Raw genomic sequence first — 20,708 nt, forward strand, 5'->3', positions numbered from 1 at the left:
GACTACAAGATACTTGCAAAGGTACTGGCAAATAGACTGAATAAGGTGATATTACAACTCATCCATCCGGATCAGGCAGGCTTTATGCCTGGGAGGTCCACATCTGACAATATACGCAAGGTTCAAATTTTAGCTCAAATAGGAGAGGCACTGAAGGAGGACTGGGCAATGGCATCTCTTAATGCGGCAAAGGCCTTCGATTCCGTTGAGTGGGCATATTTGTTTGAAGCATTACAGAGGTTTGGTTTTGGCCCAATTTTCATTAAATGGATAAAAATCCTGTATAAGGATCCGAGGGCACAAATTTTGATTAATGGTATAATGTCCCCTTATTTTCAACTCCGTAGAGGTACTAGGCAGGGGTGCCCTCTCTCCCCGCTATTGTTTGCAATAGCTATTGAACCTTTGGCGATACGTGTCAGAACGCACCCAGAATATCGGGGAATAGTGGTGGGAGGACGAAAAGAGAGGATTAGTTTGTACGCTGATGACGTGATATTGTATATGTCATACCCGAAGGACAACTTGGGGCTAGCTATTGAAATCCTGAGCCAATTCGGTAGATTTTCTGGCCTACATGTTAATTGGAACAAATCATTTTTCATGCCTTTGAAGGAAGTGGGGTGGGCGGATGCTGAGCACGGTCTGCAGGTGGTGTCGTCATTTAAATATCTGGGTATTATCATAAACCGAGACCATAGGCAGGATCGAATTACCAATATATTGCCTCTGTTAAATTATATTAAGCTCAAATTCAAGGTGTGGGGGGCACTTCCACTGGCAGTGACGGGCCGCGTAAATTTAATTAAAATGGTTATTCTGCCAAAATGTCTATGTTCTGGAGCACGCAGCCATACCAGTATATAAGGCCTTTTTTTAAATCCCTACATGCATTATTCCCGGCTTTTATGTGGGGATCCAACAGATCCAAACTTAGCTTGGCTTCTCTGCAGAGACCTAAACAGGAGGGAGGAATGGCACTGCCGGACTTGTCTATGTACTATCTAGCTGGGCAGTTGAGGTATCTACAGCTATGGACAGGGCCGGACCCGTTACCAATGAGGGAACAGCACCTCGCTACATATTTGCATCTAACACACCTTTGGCCGGTGCTAGAAAGCTCCCCAGGAACTTATAAAGAAATGCTCCCAATCCACAAGGTGGCAGTGCAGGCATGGACCGCTGCCAAACAAATTTATGCATATGCAGATATACAGGTGGACATGCCACTATGGGATAATCCCCTTCTTTCACATATAATGGAGGGGCAGGCCCCCCCTTTCTGGGGTGGCTTTGAGGTGTGTAGAATTGGGGATGTGTATACGGATAATGTCATTAAATCCTTTGCGCAAATGCAAGAGGACTTCCAAATCCCTAGAAAAAGCTTCTATAGATATCTGCAGCTGCGACATGCTCTCGCAAGTCAATACCCTAGGTCAGACCACGAATTCTCACGATTCCCTCTGATTGATTGGTGTTTTTAGATCACAGGGCCCCCGGGGGCTGATCTCGGCTGTCTACATGGCACTTATAAAAGCTAAACTGGCCAATGTCAAGTTACCGGTAAAAGATAAATGGGAGAGCCTGATACCAGATCTGACAGGGGAGGAATGGGAGGATGTACTTTCATCTCCTATGTCTGTATCGCCGGCGGCAAATAACAAAATGATTCAATTATCTATAGTTCATCAGAGTTACCTCACGCCGGTGAGATTACATAGAATGGGCAGATATCCTAGCACTGAATGCCACAGGTGCCGTTTTCCCAGATCTGATTTCTGGCATATGATCTGGGATTGTCCAGTGGTGGCCTCCTTTTGGGGGGAGGTGTTGGAAGTGGTGAAGCAGCCGATCCCCTTTTCACCCAAGATCTGTCTATTTGGGGTGCTGCCTGAAGATCAGTGGCCATTCCACATGCGTATTCTATTGCAAGACGTATTGTTCATGGCAAGGAAAACCATCGCACTTCGGTGGATGGATCAGAGACCTCCTAGAGTGACGAAATGGAAATCGTTGATCAATTCCATTATTCCATATGAGCGAGTATTATATAAGAAAAGATTGTGTATTGGTACATTTTATAAAATATGGCAGATTTGGTGCGATTCATCGTGTACCCTGTATACTCCACATAGATTCACAGACCTGAGGGACCAGTTGCTGCAACCTTGAGGAGGGCGGATGTTGCATGATTGGTTACTTATAGGATTTCTATAATTTGTCTGAAATAACTCAAATTGGCCTGGGAAAGTATTTTGCCCGCTGGGATGTTATTACTGAGAGTTAACTATGTGATCTATTAGGTTATGACATGTTAAATACCATCATAGCCACTATGCCTCTGTGTTCAAAATTTGTATGACTACATAAATGTGTTGATTTTCTGTTATGTACTATGGACATTTGTATTGTACAATTCTTTCAATAAAACGAGTTTAAAAAAAAAAAAGTGAGGAGACGTCTGAGTGGCAAATTCTGCAGAAATGAGTCATGGCCGGGAGAAGTCGTCATGAGCGCTGGACCAGATGGAGACGAAAAGAGGAAAAAAACTACTAGAATCTGAGACGTAGTCACCTGTGAGTCACTAGATTTATAGAGAATCTGTCACCTCTCCTGACATGTTTATTATAGGAATCCTTGTATTTCACAAAAAAGTATTTCTGCAGTCCAGGACTGATAGACAATTCCTCTTGTCAGGAGGTTGTGTCCCTGCACAGTGTGACAAGGCAAATCGTAACACTGTTAATGCTTGCCCAAAAAGGTAGTGTTAAAAATAGTTGCGGCAGGGCGGCGGTGAGGAAGGGGGGCCCAAGTTTGGGTAACAGCCCAGGGCCCATGGTCTACTTAATCCGCCACTGGGCAAACCCATTCAAATGAATGGGCAGATGTTTGCCGACGTATTGTAGCCCTATTTTCAGACTTAAAACGAGGCATAATACGCCTAGTTTACGTCTGAAAATAGGTCGTGTGAACCCAGCCTTAAGAATGTTCCTACTGAATAGCAGCAAGCAGAGATCATAAAAACCGTGAGGAATTAATACAGAAAATATATAGGAAAAGTGAATAACTTTTAATTATAAAAAAAATAACATTAATTTGATGAAAACAGGGATACCCCTTAATTACCATTTCTCCTGGGAACGAATATTTCCTAATTGCAGATCCGTCATTGAAGAGGAGGACGTCAGTCAGCGCGCATTACTGTAAAGAGCACAGTGCTGTGTGGTGAGTCACTGGGGAGCATTTGCTGGAGGATAAGTGGCTTTATCGTTGTGTCACTGCCCAGGGGAACATTCTGTGATTTACACATTGCATTTTAGGTGTCCGATAATGATTTCCTGACTGGTCATATTTATAAGAAATGTATTGTTAGATTTATTAAAAGGCTGCGTCTAATGTTAGATTAAATTTCTGCTTCACTTAACCCTCTACTACCAAATCTGCTCTGGACCTTAAGGACCACGCAATATTTTCGAGCCATAACTTTCATTTTCTTCTGTGGATGCAGCTGTATGAAGGCTACGAATTGTATTTTTTTTTTTATTGCCACCATTTTGGGGTAATTATTCGCTTTTCTAAATTAAATTCTTTTTTTTTTTTTTTTTTTTGTGGTAATGCAAAAAACTCCCAGCAATTCCACGATATTTTTTTGCGTGACCCGCTATGTACCGAGCAGTAAGAATATCAAGTTAAAAGTTAACGTTATTCTACGGCTTGGTACAAATCCGGCGATGCCAAATAAATTTAGGCTTTAGTACTTTTGCACAGTACAAACATGTTTTATAGAAAAGTCATTTTTATGTTGCTTTATTCCGGGATCCTTAATTGTATTTTTCCGTCTGAGGGCTTGTTTTTTTTGTTTTGTTTTTTTGCAGGAAGGGTTGATTTTTTTTTTTTATTTTTTATTGGTATAATTTTGTGGTCCATATAATTCTTTGATGACCTTTTCCTAAAAAATTTTGGGGGGAGGAATGCAAAAAATACATTGTGTTTTTTATTCTACATGTCGTTATGATTGCGGCGGTGCCAAATATTGTGGTGAATTATTTAAAAAAATATATATATGAAGTGTTTTTTTTTGGTTTTTTTTATGCAGTTAGATACATTCGAGGAGCAGGAAGCAGTCCGCTCTCTGCTCTGCCATACACCCTGTGATGCCTGCCATGAGCAGCTTGGTACAGGGGTGGGGGGGCAATGCAGTGACATCATTATGCCTGCCTACGCCAAGCCCCGCACTGCACAGACCATAGAGGGATCTTCTCCATTCGTCGTGGGAGGGTGAGTATTTTAATACTTTTAGAAGGCAGTATTGGACCATTATATTGTGTGTGGGCACTATGAGGGTAGAATACTATGCAGGGGCACTATGAATGCGGGGTACTGTGTGGGGCGTACTATGGGGGCAGGATACTGTGTGGGGGCACTATGAAAGTAGGATGCTCGGGGTGCCACTTCTTGGGCATAAAACTACCTGGGTGCACAGAGTGAACTAGGTGTGCATGGACCGGAATTGGGCGGGGTTGGAGGCGTGGCTTAACAGTAATATTTTCTTGCCGCACGCGTTGTCCCTATTTACGATTGTTGAAAGCTCTGATGATGCGCAACAATATATTTGTGGATCTTGACTTTCCCATTGAAGACAAAGGAGAAAGTCTGCAGCAAATCCGTGACATAATTTGATATGCTGGGGAATTAGAAATCTGCAGCCCAGGTCAATTTATGCGTGCAAAAATTCTGCAGCATGTAAATGGATTTGTTAAAATCGTATTCACTTGGCTGCTAATGTATTCAGCTGCTTTTTTTCCATGCGCAAATCTGTCGGATCTCTTATCCCAAAGTCATACGCTAGATCAGTCCCACAAGGCCTCCCTGGACCGGGATATCGGGGCGGAGCTGAGAGTACAGGTTCGATCGCTATGCCTTTCTAAGGCTAGGGCTTCACTAGCTAAATGCAGACTACACTTTTATTAATTTAGTAATAAACAGAGTAGGACGCTTGCACGGGCACTTAGAAAAACCCGCTCTCGTACATATATTCCTCATATTCACACCTCCCACAATCGGCGCCTGCGTCTTCCCCATGACATCACTGAAGCCTTTCTTGTTGGAGAGGATTGAGTCCTGTCTCCAATCCTCTGAGATGAAACGTATCCCCCAGAAGGCGCTTGCTGCCCTGGAGGCTCCTATTTCCCCTGATGAGTTGTCATGGCCACTAAAGGACTCCCCGTCGGGGAAGGCGCCGGGACCGGATGGCCTCCTTTTGCAATATTATAAGGCCTGCTCTGACCTGCTTTCCTCTCATTTCCTACACGCCTTCAATTCACTTACTGCGGGGAGCTCCCTCCCCCAAGATACACTTTGGACTTACATTACGGTGATACCTAAGGAGGGGAAGGATCCTTCCCTTCCCCAAAATTACCTCCCCATATCCTTATTAAACGTCGACCTTAAGTTGTTTGCAAAAATGTTGGCGTATTGGCTGACCCCCCCCCCCCTTTTACAAAAGGTTATCCATAAAGACCAGGTGTGTTTTATGCTTCTTATGGAAGCTCGTGATTATACCACAAGGGCTATTAATTTAATTTATCAGGCTACTGCCTCGGCTCTGCCCACGTTCTTTCTGTCCACGGATGCGGAAAAGGCCTTTGACAGGGTTAACTGGGACTTAATGCTAGCAACCTTGCGGTATGTCTGATTAGGCACCCATATGATGCAATAGATATCGAGTCTCTATTCCTCCCCCTCGTCCCAGGTTAGGCCAATGGTCACTTTTCCTCTCCACTTGTTATCTCAAGTGGTACAATGCAGGGATGCCCCTTGTCCCCCTTAATATTTATTTTATGCCTGGAGCCCTTCTTATGTCATGTGCACTCCAACCAAGATATAGCGGGCGTTCCTCTAGGGGAGAGGTCCCATAAAGTCGCAGCATATCCGGATGATTTGCTCTTTTTTCTTACTTCACCCTGGATTTCCTTGCCTAATCTGATGGAGCTGAATAGATACTCGATACTGTCCAATTTAAAAATTAATTACCAAACGTCAGAGGCTCTCAATATCTCTCTGTCAGTCTCTTGTGGAGGATTTGACTGAGTCATTCTCCATTAAATGGGCTAGGAACTCTCTCAAATATTTGGGTGTCCTACTTACCAGTGATACGTCTCGCCTTCATGCGGTGAACTACCTTCCACTTTTTCCACGCATAAAGTGTGATCTGGAATCCTGGATGATGGGTACCTTTACCTGGTTTGGTCGGTGCTCAATCTTTAAAATGAATGTTCTACCGAGGATTTTGTACCTCTCCCAAGCCCTGCCTATCCACATTCCTCGTCCCTTCTTCCAAACACTGTTGTCAATACTACACAGATTCTGGGTGGGGAAACCAGCTCGTATTGCCCTATTGGCACGCACACACCCGACTTGGGCCCACTTTGGTGGTCGCGTCACGGATCTTCCACCGGAGAGAAATCTTGCCGGCCCCCCCCTCTCCCATTGTTCCCTATTCTGGGCAATCCGGGGTCCATTCCAGCATTAGTTGCGGTCAAGTGGCTCATTTCCTGCAAAATGGGAATTGGATGTCTAGTCCACAATTTAGCGTCTCTGACAGACCTGCACTCCTTTACATCTTGGCAGGTTACTCAACTACGACATTTCCTCATGTCCTTACCAAACCCATCGTAATACTCCCGAGACAACACCCCTTTCGAACTTCTTTGCACCGGAACGGGCACAATACGTCATACGCTATCTCGACTTTATGTTCTCCTGATTTCTCCATCCATTCTCTCGACACTTCCTATTTGGTGAGTTGGGAGAGGAACTTAGGTCTAACTTTTACTGCCGAACACAAAGATCGTTTGTGTACGATGACGCATAAATCTTCCATGGCTAGTAGATTCCAAGAAGACAGATTTAAGATCTTGTCACGCTGGTATAGAGTACCTTCCAGATTGCACATAATGATACCTGCGGTCTCTCCACTGTGTTGGAGATGTGGAGAACATGTGGGCACGATTTTACTGACTTTTGACCAGAAGTGTGGCGTCTTTCCTCAAAATTCAGGGACTTCGCTCTTCCATGTTCACCAGCTTTCTTCCTGCTCCGTCTGTGTGACGTTCCATTATCTACGTACAGGCGTTCTGTGGTTCGCCATCTGGTGAATGCAGCTAGAGCTTGCATTCCTGTGCTGTGGAGACAATCTCATCCTCCGTCGATTGCCATGTGGTTCGGTAAAATTCAGGTGATCATGAAAATGGAGGATCTTACTGCATCTATGAGAAGAACCCATGCTAAATTCATCAAAACCTGGTACCATTGGATTCGATTTCAGTCATCATCAGAGTTTAGGACCATGGTTGCTTCTTAACTTCAATTCCTCTTGTCTTAATCTCTATGGTGGTCTCCTGCTCTGCTTCCTCACCCTCCTATATTCCTTTCTGCCTTTTTCTACTTCCTTCCTGTCTTGTTTTTTCTTCTAGGGTCTCAAAATGTCTACAGATGACGGTGTGTACCCGGATAGTTTTCTTGTGCATTTTCTCAGTTGCTCGACGTTTCTTTATCACTTCTTGCACTGATGCTTTATGTTGGCCTGCGTGCCGGTGTCTGTGCTTTCTCATGTATGCACTTTAATTTCTTCTACTCAATGTTTAAAAGGAAAAAAAAATAATTTCTAAAATAAGAGATTCAGGGCTTTCATTTTATACTCGACTAAAACTTTGTGTTTTTTCATTGTACAGCCAAATTAAATAGTGTTTGCATTGTATAGCCACCACCGATTACTGGTTTGCTTTGTAAAATTGACAGATCTATATGCACTTAACCCCCATGGGGATGAGTGGCCGGCTTCATACAGCTACCAGATCTGCGTTGGTTGGCCACCAAAGCTTTGGGGTGGCATTAAGTGCACATCCGAGAACTGTAATCTGCATAGTAATCCCAAATTTGCAAAGTTGCTGCAATAAAATGTTGCTTGTAGCAGAATTTAGATACTTTGACTAGTTTTACTAATGAAATTCTAGGTTTTTAGTGACCATACTTCCTGGCCTTCAATTGTCTCTCACAATGCATTGCACTTTACATTGGTAAAATACTCATTGACCCTTGAATCTTTTGAATACTTTTCCGGCAGAAGGATTCTAAAAAAATTAATTCTTTCCAATGTGCGATCCGTTGATAAAATGATCATCCAAGACAGATGGAAGCCAAAGATAGCGGTTAAATAAAAAAAAATTCTCTATGGACCTCAGACAATAATCCTTGTTGTTTTTTACATATTTGTACATTTTAACATGTAACTATGATTCAATTAACACTTCGCAGCGAGACAGGAAGGAGGAGACACAGTGCGGTGTGAGAAGACGAAGGAATCTGAACCAGGAAGACAGCACAGTAGAAGTTAGCAGAAAGTCAGTGAAAGCCGCACTGAATATGTATTGCAACTAGGAGAACCATGAAGAGAGAGATCGGGAGCAGACTACTTTTAGGTAGGAGCATTTTTTTTAAATTTTTTTTTTAAACCAACAAGACTAATTTATTATATGGAAAGAATGTCATGAGGCAGATTCATTAAATGTTTAAATGTGTAAAGATGTATATAAGGAGTTAAGGTACACCTTAAATACGATCGGCCGATTTTATCTCTCCCGACTCCCCCATAAACATGAGCGCTCAGTTCAGCTGAGCGTGCATGTTTATTTCAATGGGGAGAGGGAAATAAGCTTCTCTGGCAGTGGCTTATCTCCTGTGGGAACAAAGAATCCCGATCCTTGTTTCCCTTGCCTTATGCCATTGGGGGAGTGATAGGTGGCACCCTTACACATTAGATTATTGGCGGGTTTGTCCGGGTTCTAATGTATATGGGCACCTTTTAAGCCAGTGTCCCTCCCCTTCCCTTGAGAAGAAATCAAAAAAATATTGTGCAAATGTAGACTAAGGCCTCATTAACAGCACGTTTCTGTTGTCTGATTAGCGACAGTACAGGCTAAATGTGTCCATAGGGTTCCATTGGTCCGATGAGGCCAAAAGTGTATACTTTTATCCTCCGTAAAGTTGGTATATGTCATAAAACTATATTACATTTGTTTTCATGGGAGCCTATGGGTACTGTATGACATACGTCACAGGCAAATTTTTAATGTGAACTGGGGTCACGATTGCTTGTGACGTATCCGTTATACGAATACCATTATAGTCTATGGGTGACGAATACATTAAACTGAATACCTAATATTGCCATCCGTCACCCATAGACTTTAATGGTATTCGTATAACGGATACGTCACATGCAATCGTGACCCCATTTCATGACGTATGCATTTAGCGGATAGCATTAAAGTCTTTGGTGATGGATGCTACTGTTCGGCATTTTTCACAGCCTATACTTCAGGAGTTTTCTCCCAACGTATATTTAAAAAATAGGCAAAAAACGTGATGTGAACTGAGTCTAATGTGTACCTGTATGTTTTTAATCTGTCTGCCATTGACTTCTATTACATGTGTAAAACAATGGGCTTGTGTGGCATTTGTCTCGAGACACATCGCTACTCTTTCCTTGTACTCTATCAACATTTGTTGAATGGAGCTGAGCTGCAATACCAGACACAGTTTATTGACAAGAGTGGCACGGTTTCTAGAAAACGTATGCCAACAGGATGTACTTTTGGCATATGTCTGCACAATAGGAGTCTATGTTTAGGCTCAATGGTGTAACTACCGATGTAGCAGCCGTAGCGCCTACATGGCCCCCCCATGCCGCTATGGCTGCTATAGCGGTAGCGACGCCACTACGGCGCCTGCGATGCCTGGCCCCTAACATTTAAGGGCCGGGCAGCACAGGCCCCCTCATGCCCGGTGGTGTCAATAGCACCGGAGGGGGCCCCAGTCCTAGCGACAGCCACATTCACTTGTATCTGTGTCCTCAGGACGCAGATACAAATGAATACTATAGGCTGCAGGCCATGTTAGGCCTGCAGCCTATAAGGCACTGGGAAGACTCCCTGCGCAGTCTGGCGTGATGACGGGGTCTGTGTATGGCGCTATCTACAGGGGGTCTATGTGTGGCACTATCTACAAGAGAGGGGGGCTATGTGTCACTATTTACAAGGGGGGTTGTGTGGCACTATATACAAGAGGGGCTCTGTTGCAGTATATACAAGAAGGTTCTGTATGGCACTATACGGGAGGGGCTGTGTGGTACTATATACAAGGGGGGATCTGTGTGCCACGATCTACTTGGGGGTCTGTGTGCGGCAGAATCTACAGGGGTCTGTGCATGGCGCTATCTAGAGCTACTAAGGGTGGGGGTTTTTTATGCAATTTCTACAGGGGGGGCTGTATGCCACAATCTACAAGGGGGAGGTGGGGGTGCTTACTACAAGTGGGGTGTGACACTGTCTACATACGGGGCAGTATAGCACTGTCTACAGGGGGGCTGTATGGCACAATCTACAGGGGGTAGTATCTACAGGGGGCACTATCTGTAAGGGGGGCTGCATGTGGCACCTAGGGGGGGGGGGGCCCCAGTCAAAAGTTTGCTATGGGGCCCAGTATTTCCTAGTTACGCCCCTGGGTAGGTTACAGTATACATCTGGTGGTATAAACAGAGCTGGGATACCATGTATCCAAGATGGAGGAAGGTGGTGTCTCTGTAGCGAGTAAGATGTGAGTAACTACCCCCTCCCCTCTACAAAAAAAACAGGGAGCGGGTGTGGATTTAAAATTGATCCCCGATCAGCTTGTCTGTTTATTTCAATATTCAGCTCTGTAATATTTTACACCTTTCCTCCAATGTTTAGTACTACATTAGGATAAGATGGCATGCAGCGTATATAACAGGGTTATCGTGTATTGCAGAGGAATTCGAGGGTCTTATAAAGAAGGGTCTTTGGAATATATCTGACAAATAATGTGCATGACAAGGACTTGTTTATAAATTCGTGACCAGAACTAATAGCATAGTCGTGTGTAATAACATTATAACTGCTCTTATGTGTGCGAGTCAATTCCACAGAGCTTATCTCTAGAACAGATAGGAGGCTCTTTATCCAGTACTGAAATAAACAGCTCTTTATACTGAGTGCGCATTAACTTTCACTGCCATGGACGTATGTAATACATCATCGTTTTAAATGCTTGCCGGGGCCAGAGCTTAGATCTTGCTATCGGCCCAGAATCTTCTCAAATAATAGCAGACTAAATTTTCTAGGTGCAATATTCGGGCTGCAATGCTTGTTTGAAGTCGGGAAGCAGCATGAAAAGTTTTTTTTATGCCCTATTCACGTGTCCTTTTATTTTTTGCTTACGTTTAACGTATATGACGGCAAAAGCCCTTGTTACTGGATAAGACTGTTTTTAAGTAGGTTAATCCACGAACTATGGTAGTAGAGAGTTATATACAACTCTAACCCATTTTATAATAATTTTCTGGTATTAAAGTTCTCCGCCAGACCTGATGTACATGTACGTCAGCCAGAATTATGACGTCTCAAATATTTTTTTTTTATTCATTATATTTTATTTTTTAATGCTAGCTGTGAGTTTGTAAAACTCTGAGACCTACTGCCTGTAAGAAAATGTATGTAAAAATGTAATGTTTCTAATATTTGCCCTGAAAGGGACATAAAAGGCAGGTAAAAAGTGAAATAAAAGGGCGATTTATAAAATACAAAGATATAGATCGTAAAATATATTATAGAGTAAACAAATCTGCAAGTTGGTAGTATGACTATAAATATACCCCAGCACTACCACACTATTTTAATTTTGTTAGAACAGCCGGTGTTGGATTACCGGCATAAATGATGATGACAAATTGTCAGCAGAATTTACTAGCAATTTCAGCACTTTATTTCACTCGTGTTTTTACCCAGAACCCTTTGCAGAATGAGGAGCTGCCAAGTGATCCAGAATATACCGTTATGTGTCTTTCTGTTGGGAGCGTCTGGCATCCTACCACCTTGTGATAACAGCAGTGACTGTGCGGGCAACAAGGGGTTACAGAAAGGGTGGAGACGTACAAGGCTTCAGTACTGGCATGATTATTATAGAAAGTAAAAGCAGGAAGACTCCTGCATAAATAAATATTTGCACCATGTGTGTGTGTGAATATATATATATATATATATATATATATATATATATATATATATATATGTATGTGTGTGTATATACAGTGAAGGAAATAAGTATTTGATCCCTTGCTGATTTTGTAAGTTTGCCCACTGTCAAAGTCATGAACAGTCTAGAATTTTTAGGCTAGGTTAATTTTACCAGTGAGAGATAGATTATATGAAAAAAAAAACTGAAAATCACATTGTCAAAATTATATATTTATTTGCATTGTGCACAGAGAAATAAGTATTTGATCCCTTTGGCAAACAAGACTTAATACTTGGTGGCAAAACCCTTGTTGGCAAGCACAGCAGTCAGACGTTTTTTTGTAGTTGATGATGAGGTTTGCACACATGTTAGATGGAATTTTGGCCCACTCCTCTTTGCAGATCATCTGTAAATCATTAAGATTTCGAGGCTGTCGCTTGGCAACTCGGATCTTCAGCTCCTTCCATAAGTTTTCGATGGGATTAAGGTCTGGAGACTGGCTAGGCCACTCCATGACCTTAGTGTGCTTCTTTTTGAGCCACTCCTTTGTTGCCTTGGCTGTATGTTTCGGGTCATTGTCGTGCTGGAAGACCCAGCCACGAGCCATTTTTATGTCCTTTTGGAGGGAATGAGGGTTGTCACTCAGGATTTGACGGTACATGGCTCCATCCATTCTCCCATTGATGCGGTGAAGTAGTCCTGTGCCCTTAGCAGAGAAACACCACCAAAAAATAATGTTTCCACCTCCATGCTTGACAGTGGGGACGGTGTTCTTTGGGTCATAGGCAGCATTTCTCTTCCTCCAAACACGGCGAGTTGAGTTAATGCCAAGGAGCTCAATTTTAGTCTCATCTGACCACCGCACCTTCTCCCAATCACTCTCAGAATCATCCAGATGTTCATTTGCAAACTTCAGACGGGCCTGTACATGTGCCTTCTTGAGCAGGGGGACCTTGCGGGCACTGCAGGATTTTAATCCATTACGGCGTAATGTGTTACCAATGGTTTTCTTGGTGACTGTGGCCCCAGCTGCCTTTACATCATTAACAAGTTGCCCCCGTGTAGTTTTCAGCTGAGCTCTCACCTTCCTCAGGTTCAAGGATACCCCACGAGGTGAGATTTTGCATGGAGCCCCAGATCGATGTCGATTGACAGTCATTTTGTATGTCTTCCATTTTCTTACTATTGCACCAACAGTTGTCTCCTTCTCACCCAGCGTCTTACTTATGGTTTTGTAGCCCATTCCAGCCTTGTGCAGGTCTATGATCTTGTCCCTGACATCCTTAGAAAGCTCTTTGGTCTTGCCCGTGTTGTAGAGGTTAGAGTCAGACTGATTAATTGAGTCTGTGGACAGGAGTCTTTTATACGGGTGACCATGTAAGACAACTGTCTTTAATGCAGGCACCAAGTTGATTTGGAGCGTGTAACTGGTCTGGAGGAGGCTGAACTCTTTTTTTTTTTTAAACTCGTTTTATTGAAAGAATTGTACAATACAAACGTCCATAGTACATGACAGGAAATAAACACATTTATGTATTCATACACATTTAACACAGATGCATAGTAGCTATGGTGGTTTTTAACATGTCATAACTCAATAGATCACATAGTTAGCCCTCAGAGACAACACACTAACATCCCAACGGGCAAAATACTTTCCCAGGCCAGTTTGATTTGTTCCATATAAATATAGAGATCTTATAAGTAACCAGTCATGCAACACTCGTCCTCCTCAATGCTGCATCAACTGGTCCCTCATGTCTGTAAATCTGTTCGGAGTATACAGGGTACATGATGAATCACACCAAATCTGCCATATTTTATAAAATTTACCAACACACCCTCTTTTCTTATATAATACTCGCTCATATGGTATAATGGAATTGATCAGCGATTTCCATTTCATCACCCTAGGAGGTCTCTGATCCATCCACCGAAGTGCGATGGTCTTCCTTGCCATAAACAACACTTCGCGCAATAAAATACGCATGTGAAATGGCCATTGATCTTCAGGGAGCACCCCAAATAGACAGATCTTAGGTGAAAAGGGGATCGGCTGCTTCACCACTTCCTCAACCACTTTCAACACCTCCCCCCAAAAGGAGGCCACCACTGGACAATCCCAAATCATGTGCCAGAAATCAGATCTGGGAAAACGGCACCTGTGACATTCAGTGCTAGGATATCTGCCCATTCTATGCAATCTCACCGGCGTGAGATAACTCTGATGAACTATAGCTAATTGGATCATTTTGTTATTTGCCGCCGGTGACACAGACACAGGAGATGAAAGTATATCCTCCCATTCCTCCTCTGTCAGATCAGGTATCAGGCTCTCCCATTTATCTTTTACCGGTAATTTGACATTGGCCAGTTTAGCATGTATAAGGGCCGTGTAGACCGCAGAGATCAGCCCCCGGGGGCCCTGCGATTTAAAAACTCCAATCAAAGGGAATCGTGAGAATTCTTGATCTGACCTAGGGTATTGACTTGCGAGAGCATGTCGCAGCTGCAGATATCTGTAAAAACTTTCCCTAGGAATTTGGAAGTCCTCTTGCATTTGCGCAAAGGATTTAAGGACATTATCCTTATACACATCCCCAATTCTATGTACCTCAAATCCATCCCAAAATGAGGGGGCCTGCCCCTCCATTAGATGTGAAAGAAGGGGGTTATCCCATAATGGCATGTCCACTTGTACATCCGTATATGCATAAATTTGTTTGGCCACCGTCCATGCCTGCACGGCCGCCTTGTGGATTGGGAGCATTCTTTTATAAGTTCCCGGGGAGCTTTCTATCACTGGCCAAAGGTGCACTAGATGCAAATATGCAGCGAGGTGCTGTTCCCTCATTGGTAACGGGTCCGACCCAGTCCATAGCTGTAAATATCTCAACTGCCCAGCTAGATAGTACATAAACAAATCCGGTAGTGCCAATCCCCCCTCCTGTTTGGGTCTCTGCAGAGTAGCCAAACTAAGTTTGGATCTATTGGATCCCCATATAAAAGCCGGGAATAATGCATGTAGGGTTTTAAAAAAGGCCTTATATACCGGTATGGCTGCGTGCTCCAGAACATACAGACATTTTGGGAGAATAACCATTTTAATTAAATTTACACGACCCGTCACTGCCAGTGGAAGTGCCCCCCACACCTTGAATTTGAGCCTGATATAGTCTAACAGAGGCAGTATGTTGGTGATTCGGTCATACCTATGATCTCTGTTTATGATAATACCCAGATATTTAAAGGACGACACTACCTGCAGGCCGTGCTCAGCTTCCGCCCACCCCACTTCCTTCAAGGGCATGAAAAATGATTTGTTCCAATTAACATGTAGGCCAGAAAATCTACCGAATTGGTTCAGGATTTCAATAGCTAGCCCCAAGTTGTCTCTCGGGTATGACATATACAATATCACATCATCGGCGTACAAACTAATCCTCTCCTCTCGTGCTCCCACCACTATTCCCCTATATTCTGAGTGCGTTCTTACACGTATCGCTAAAGGCTCAATAGCTATTGCAAACAAAAGCGGGGAGAGAGGGCACCCCTGCCTGGTACCTCTACGGAGGTGAAAATAAGGGGACATTATACCATTAATCAAAATTTGTGCCCTCGGATCCTTATACAAGATTTTTACCCATTTGATGAATATCGGACCGAGGCTGAACTCTTAATGGTTGGTAGGGGATCAAATACTTATTTCTCTGTGCACAATGCAAATAAATATATATAATTTTGACAATGTGATTTTCTTTATTTTTTTTTATATAATCTATCTCTCACTGGTAAAATTAACCTAGCCTAAAAATTCTAGACTGTTCATGTCTTTTGACAGTGGGCAAACTTACAAAATCAGCAAGGGATCAAATACTTATTTCCTCCACTGTATACACACACACACACACACACACACACACACATATATATATATATATATATATATATATATATATATATATATATATATATATATATATATATATATATATATATATAGTGCATTTCCTGTCTTGTGATTATTTACAAACACTCTGAAAATAAGTTCTGCTGCAGAGTCACATCCTTATTTTGAGTTGGACGAACCCGCAGAAGGTTAGATGTAAGTGCAGGTTGTTGTTCAAGCTTCTATTTCATGGCAGACTTAAGTTTTCCCCTACTTGATCTCATTGAGAAGTGCCCTCCAACTTTAAGCTCCCCAGCTGATGTGAAACTACAACTCCCAGAATTCAGCTGGGACTTATATTATCATGACCATTGGAGAAGCGCAGGTTGTAGGCCACTGTTGTATCGGCTCCAGTAATTCCACAGATAGTGCTTTGCATTTAACCCCTTTTTCTCTGTATTCTCACTTTCGTAACTTGCACTTGCTTCTGTTTTAAAGGATTTCTTGTAGGGTTGTCAAAACCTATTTCTGAGATACCCCAGACACGGTCTGTATTTTTTCCTTTACAACACTAAAATAACAGAGCAGGTCCAGTGCTTTCAATTCCTAAAATGTAGTCCCCGAGTGCTGATCTTGAGGACTCTGGCTGTGTGGGAGGTGATAAGAGAGAAGGGCCCCATTGAGCAAGGCTGAAACGTTGCGTTTGGTGAACAAACAGATCCTCATTTTTTTCACTGATATCGGAGTGCTGCCTCATGTGGATTTTTTTCTTCTCAAGATTCACTACACTGGTCGTGTCTCTGGTGAGGACTTGCACCCTACTCTATTCGGGGTGGTGCTGCTTTTTATATATCAATCTATCTAAATATAATTTGTGTTAACTTTCCTTTTGTCCCGAGATGATTTTGTCGCCCTCTGTATGACATGCTTTAGTGAATTCTACTTGTAGAAATCTAAACTATCTATGCTGTAAAGTCAAATCTATAAAAAAAATTTGCTACCTTCGCACACTAGGATTTGGTGGTAGGGAGCACCTTTTAAGTTTGTAAGGTGGAGAAGGGACTGAGCAGAAGAAAGAGAGGAGGTAGAGATGGGACTTGTCATTGGTCTAGATGCGTAGCAGGAGCAGTTTTATCACCCACCCTGAATTGATATAGGGCTTTGGGAATCTCGTATGTCTTGGCAGGTGGGGTTCTAGAAGTTGGTGGTAGAGTAACCGTCAGAACTATAGCACTTAGCCTTGTGCACATGGCAAACGTAGTAATTCAATGTAGCATTCCACGATTATTCCATTTAAATTGGGAATAAAAACCTCCATGTGCTGCTTTATGAAATTGGAGGCATACAGAGGAACAGTAAAAGTCCCTGTTGGTTCTGTATTACAGCTCTATACAACGGGGCCCTGGAGAGTAATGATCTTTGGGACCATGGTTATTACATGGCAGTGATGTTTACAGTTCATTTTATAATCCAACTTGTTCATATGTTTCCATGGCTTCCCAGTGGGGTGTCTTTATCGGCACATTTATTGGTGGAGATTTATGTAAAAATTAGTAGTGGTCAATACCCAGGTCAAGTAGTCACTAGGTAGCGTCTTCAGATTTGAAGAGTTGAGGCGGACAGATCCCTCAAAAGTAGGGGAAATTCTGCTATATTGGCTTTTGTAATGGCAGTTTTATTAGGCCTCGAGTAAAATGACCTATTCACGGTATTAACCTGAAGAATCAAGGGACAGGTTGTCTATTCAAAGGTTACAATAAGCCAACGCTAACCATGGTCAATGATAGGCCGTGTCCTTCGCTTCCACTAGGCATGTATGTAGTCCTCACCTAAGCTTTCTGGTTCTAGGAGTAGGAGGTTTTAGCTTTATTATTTCTTCTTGGTAGTGTAAGTCGCCATGTTGTTTCCTCAGTCGCCATGTTGTTTCCTAAGCCAAAATTTTAAGAAGAGGACGGCATCTTACTGATGAATTGTCAATGACTGCAGCAATAAATATTTCTGATGGAAATGCTAATGTGTGACCTATGTACAATGACCGCTTCCCCAGGAAAGCAGGAATGACCCTCGGACTTCATTTCTACTGAGACCAACAGTCGCCTTTTTGGCCACCATTAATGGTAGGATGACTGGTATTGATGGGGGCGAAGGTCCTAGAATTGACAACCCAGAGCCACTGGTCACTTTACATTCAGGTGAGAGATGTGATAAGTGTATACGATGACAGAATCGTTGCTCAGTGTCGTTCTTCATAACCTAACTGACGACTGGTATAGTAAGAAAATCAATACTTACAACAAAATACATTTCAGCTTTAGTCAGCCATTGATGCCACCAGTCACAGAGAATTAAACTGGTTGGCTGGAGGCCTTACTAAACCATTATTTTCAGTTCTAGCATCCTCCCCACCAGCCATGTTATAATTAACTCCCTAGGTAACCCCTCTCCTTCAAGGCTATGTAGCCAAGTCCTCCACACAAGTGGAAGTCTGTTTAATACATGCGGCAGACTTTGTGTTTGTGAATACTTGTATGCCTATTCAGTGGCATACGTCAGCAAATCCTACTGTATACCTATGACGTACATTCCACACGTAATGTGACCCTAACAGAGTTGGCCCCTTTCTAAAACATACCTATTGTATGGCTGCTTAAAATGAAATTATTAGATTACTCATAACATATCTTCTTAAGATCTGCTACACTTGTCCAATATGTGACATATTAAGCCAAATTACAGGTATGTTTTAGAAAGTGGCCAAACCTTTTGATGTACTTTTAGATCGTTAGTTAACAAAACTTGTTAGGCTCTGTTTGCATATGCTTAACGTAGCCACAGGTACCCATTCTCCCGACAAAGCCCAGAAGAGTGTCTTTTTAGGATCTGTAGGCTGGCATACTGCTGCTACAGTGCGCCACTGCAAAAAAAAGTTCTATAATTTTTTTTTATTATTGTGGCCGATAGTCGACGTATGCACTGTATAGTGGCATATGTTGGAGAATACTCTGTTGTGAACAAAGCCTAAGATCAACTTCCATAAATGTAATTCTGGAATTCCTTCATGATTTGTTGCCATTTATGATGTATTTAACGTTTGTAAAATCTGCATAATTTACATTTACATATTGTATGTTGTAATGGTCAATTAACCTATTTCGAGATTTGATTCAGGTCACTTTTTTTTTTTTTTTAAACTTTGTATTTTGCAGGTCTTTACAATGGAAGACTGTTGACAGTTCTGCCCTATACATCAAGAGCTGAGCAAGCTGAACAATGCCTCCAGAGGCTCCAGGATTGTGGTATCCAGGTATTTGAGAGACTGGTCATTTATTATGTGACATGCAATTTACAATACTGGGATAATAATTAGGATGATTACATGTTCACTAGTCACAACTCAGGGCTTGATGTTTCTTTGCAGCTTGCTATGTCTCCAAGCATCTGCATTGCACACAAGATTCAAAATATAACATTGCAACTGGACACACAACAGAGGATCTTCTTGGCCCTTCATTCTAAAGAATGTTTAAAGAGTGTCTGTCTGGGAAGAAGGCCAGCTGTAGAGGCAGTGTGATGCTCTGCGCAATACTCTTCTGGGAAATCTTGGGTCCTGGCATTCATTTGGATGTCACTTTGACACTTACCACCTACCTAAACATTGTTACAGACAGAGTACATCCCTTTATAGAAACGGTATTCCCTAATGACAGTGGCCTCTTTCAATGGATAATGTGCCCTGCCACACTGCTAAAATTGTTCATAAATGGTTTGAGGATCATGATAAATAGTTTATTGTATTGACTTGGTGTCCAAATTCCCCAGATCTCAATCCGATCGAGCATCTGTGGGATGTGCTGCAAAAACAAGTCTGATTCATATAGGCCCCTCCTCACAACTTACAGGACTTAAAGGATTTGATGCTAACGTCTTGGTGCCAGATACCACAGGACACCATCAGAAGTCTTGTGGAGTTCATGGCTTGACAGGTCAGAGCAGTTTTGGCGACACGTAGGGGGGGGGGGGGCTACACAATAACAACCATAGGAGCTTTTATGACATCCCATTTTAAATCCAAAGGCATAATATCGAGTTGGTCCCTTCCTCTGCAGCTGAAACAGCTTCTGCTTTTCTGGGAAGACTTTCTACAAGATTTTGGAGTGTCTGGAAATTTGTCTCATTCCTCCATAGGAGCATTTGCAAGGTCAGACGCTGATGTTGGAGGAGAGGGCCTGGCTCACAATCTCTGTTCTAGTTCATCCCAAAGGTGTTCAATCGGGTTGAGGTCAGGGCTTTGTGGGGGCCAGTCATTTTCTTCCATACCAAACTCGCCCAAGCATGCCTTTATTGACCTTGCTTTGTGCTCTGGGGGACAGTCATGCTGGAACAGAAAAGTGCCTTCCCCAAAGTTTAAAGCTACAATTGTCCAAAGTGTTAGTTTTAGTAAAGGGGAAATCTTAATGCTACATCATACCAAGGGGCCTAGGCCAACCCATAGAAAACAACCCCATAGCATTATCCCTTTTCCACCAAACTTTACAGTTCACACAATGCAGTCAGGCAGGGAACGTTCTCCTGGCGTTCGCCAAACCAAGACTCATCCATCAGACTGGCAGATAGAGAAGCGTGATTCCTCACTCCGCAGAACACATTTCCACTGCTCCAGAGTCCAGTGTCGGCTGCTTTACACCACTCCATCCAACTCTTGGCATTGTAATTGGTGATGTAAGAC

The 20,708-nt window shown here is 42.7% G+C and overlaps 1 protein-coding gene across 4 annotated transcripts in view; it reads left to right on the forward strand.

Annotated features, from left to right (window-relative positions):
• Positions 1–3,160: 3,160 nt before the first annotated feature.
• TMEM268 (transmembrane protein 268) overlaps positions 3,161–20,708 on the forward strand; it is a 46,660-nt gene continuing 29,112 nt past the window's right edge. For 3 of the 4 annotated variants that reach the window (XM_075834200.1, XM_075834201.1, XM_075834203.1), the window contains exons 1-5: positions 3,161–3,225; positions 4,097–4,278; positions 8,317–8,480; positions 18,030–18,174; positions 19,189–19,286. In XM_075834200.1, the coding sequence (XP_075690315.1) occupies positions 18,105–18,174; positions 19,189–19,286 (168 nt within the window). In that variant the 5' untranslated portion in view covers positions 3,161–3,225; positions 4,097–4,278; positions 8,317–8,480; positions 18,030–18,104. The remainder of the gene's footprint in view (positions 3,226–4,096; positions 4,279–8,316; positions 8,481–18,029; positions 18,175–19,188; positions 19,287–20,708) is intronic. The other variant, XM_075834202.1, reaches the window with a different exon arrangement.

Source organism: Rhinoderma darwinii, chromosome 8, assembly GCF_050947455.1.
Source record: "Rhinoderma darwinii isolate aRhiDar2 chromosome 8, aRhiDar2.hap1, whole genome shotgun sequence".
NCBI lineage: Eukaryota > Metazoa > Chordata > Amphibia > Anura > Rhinodermatidae > Rhinoderma > Rhinoderma darwinii.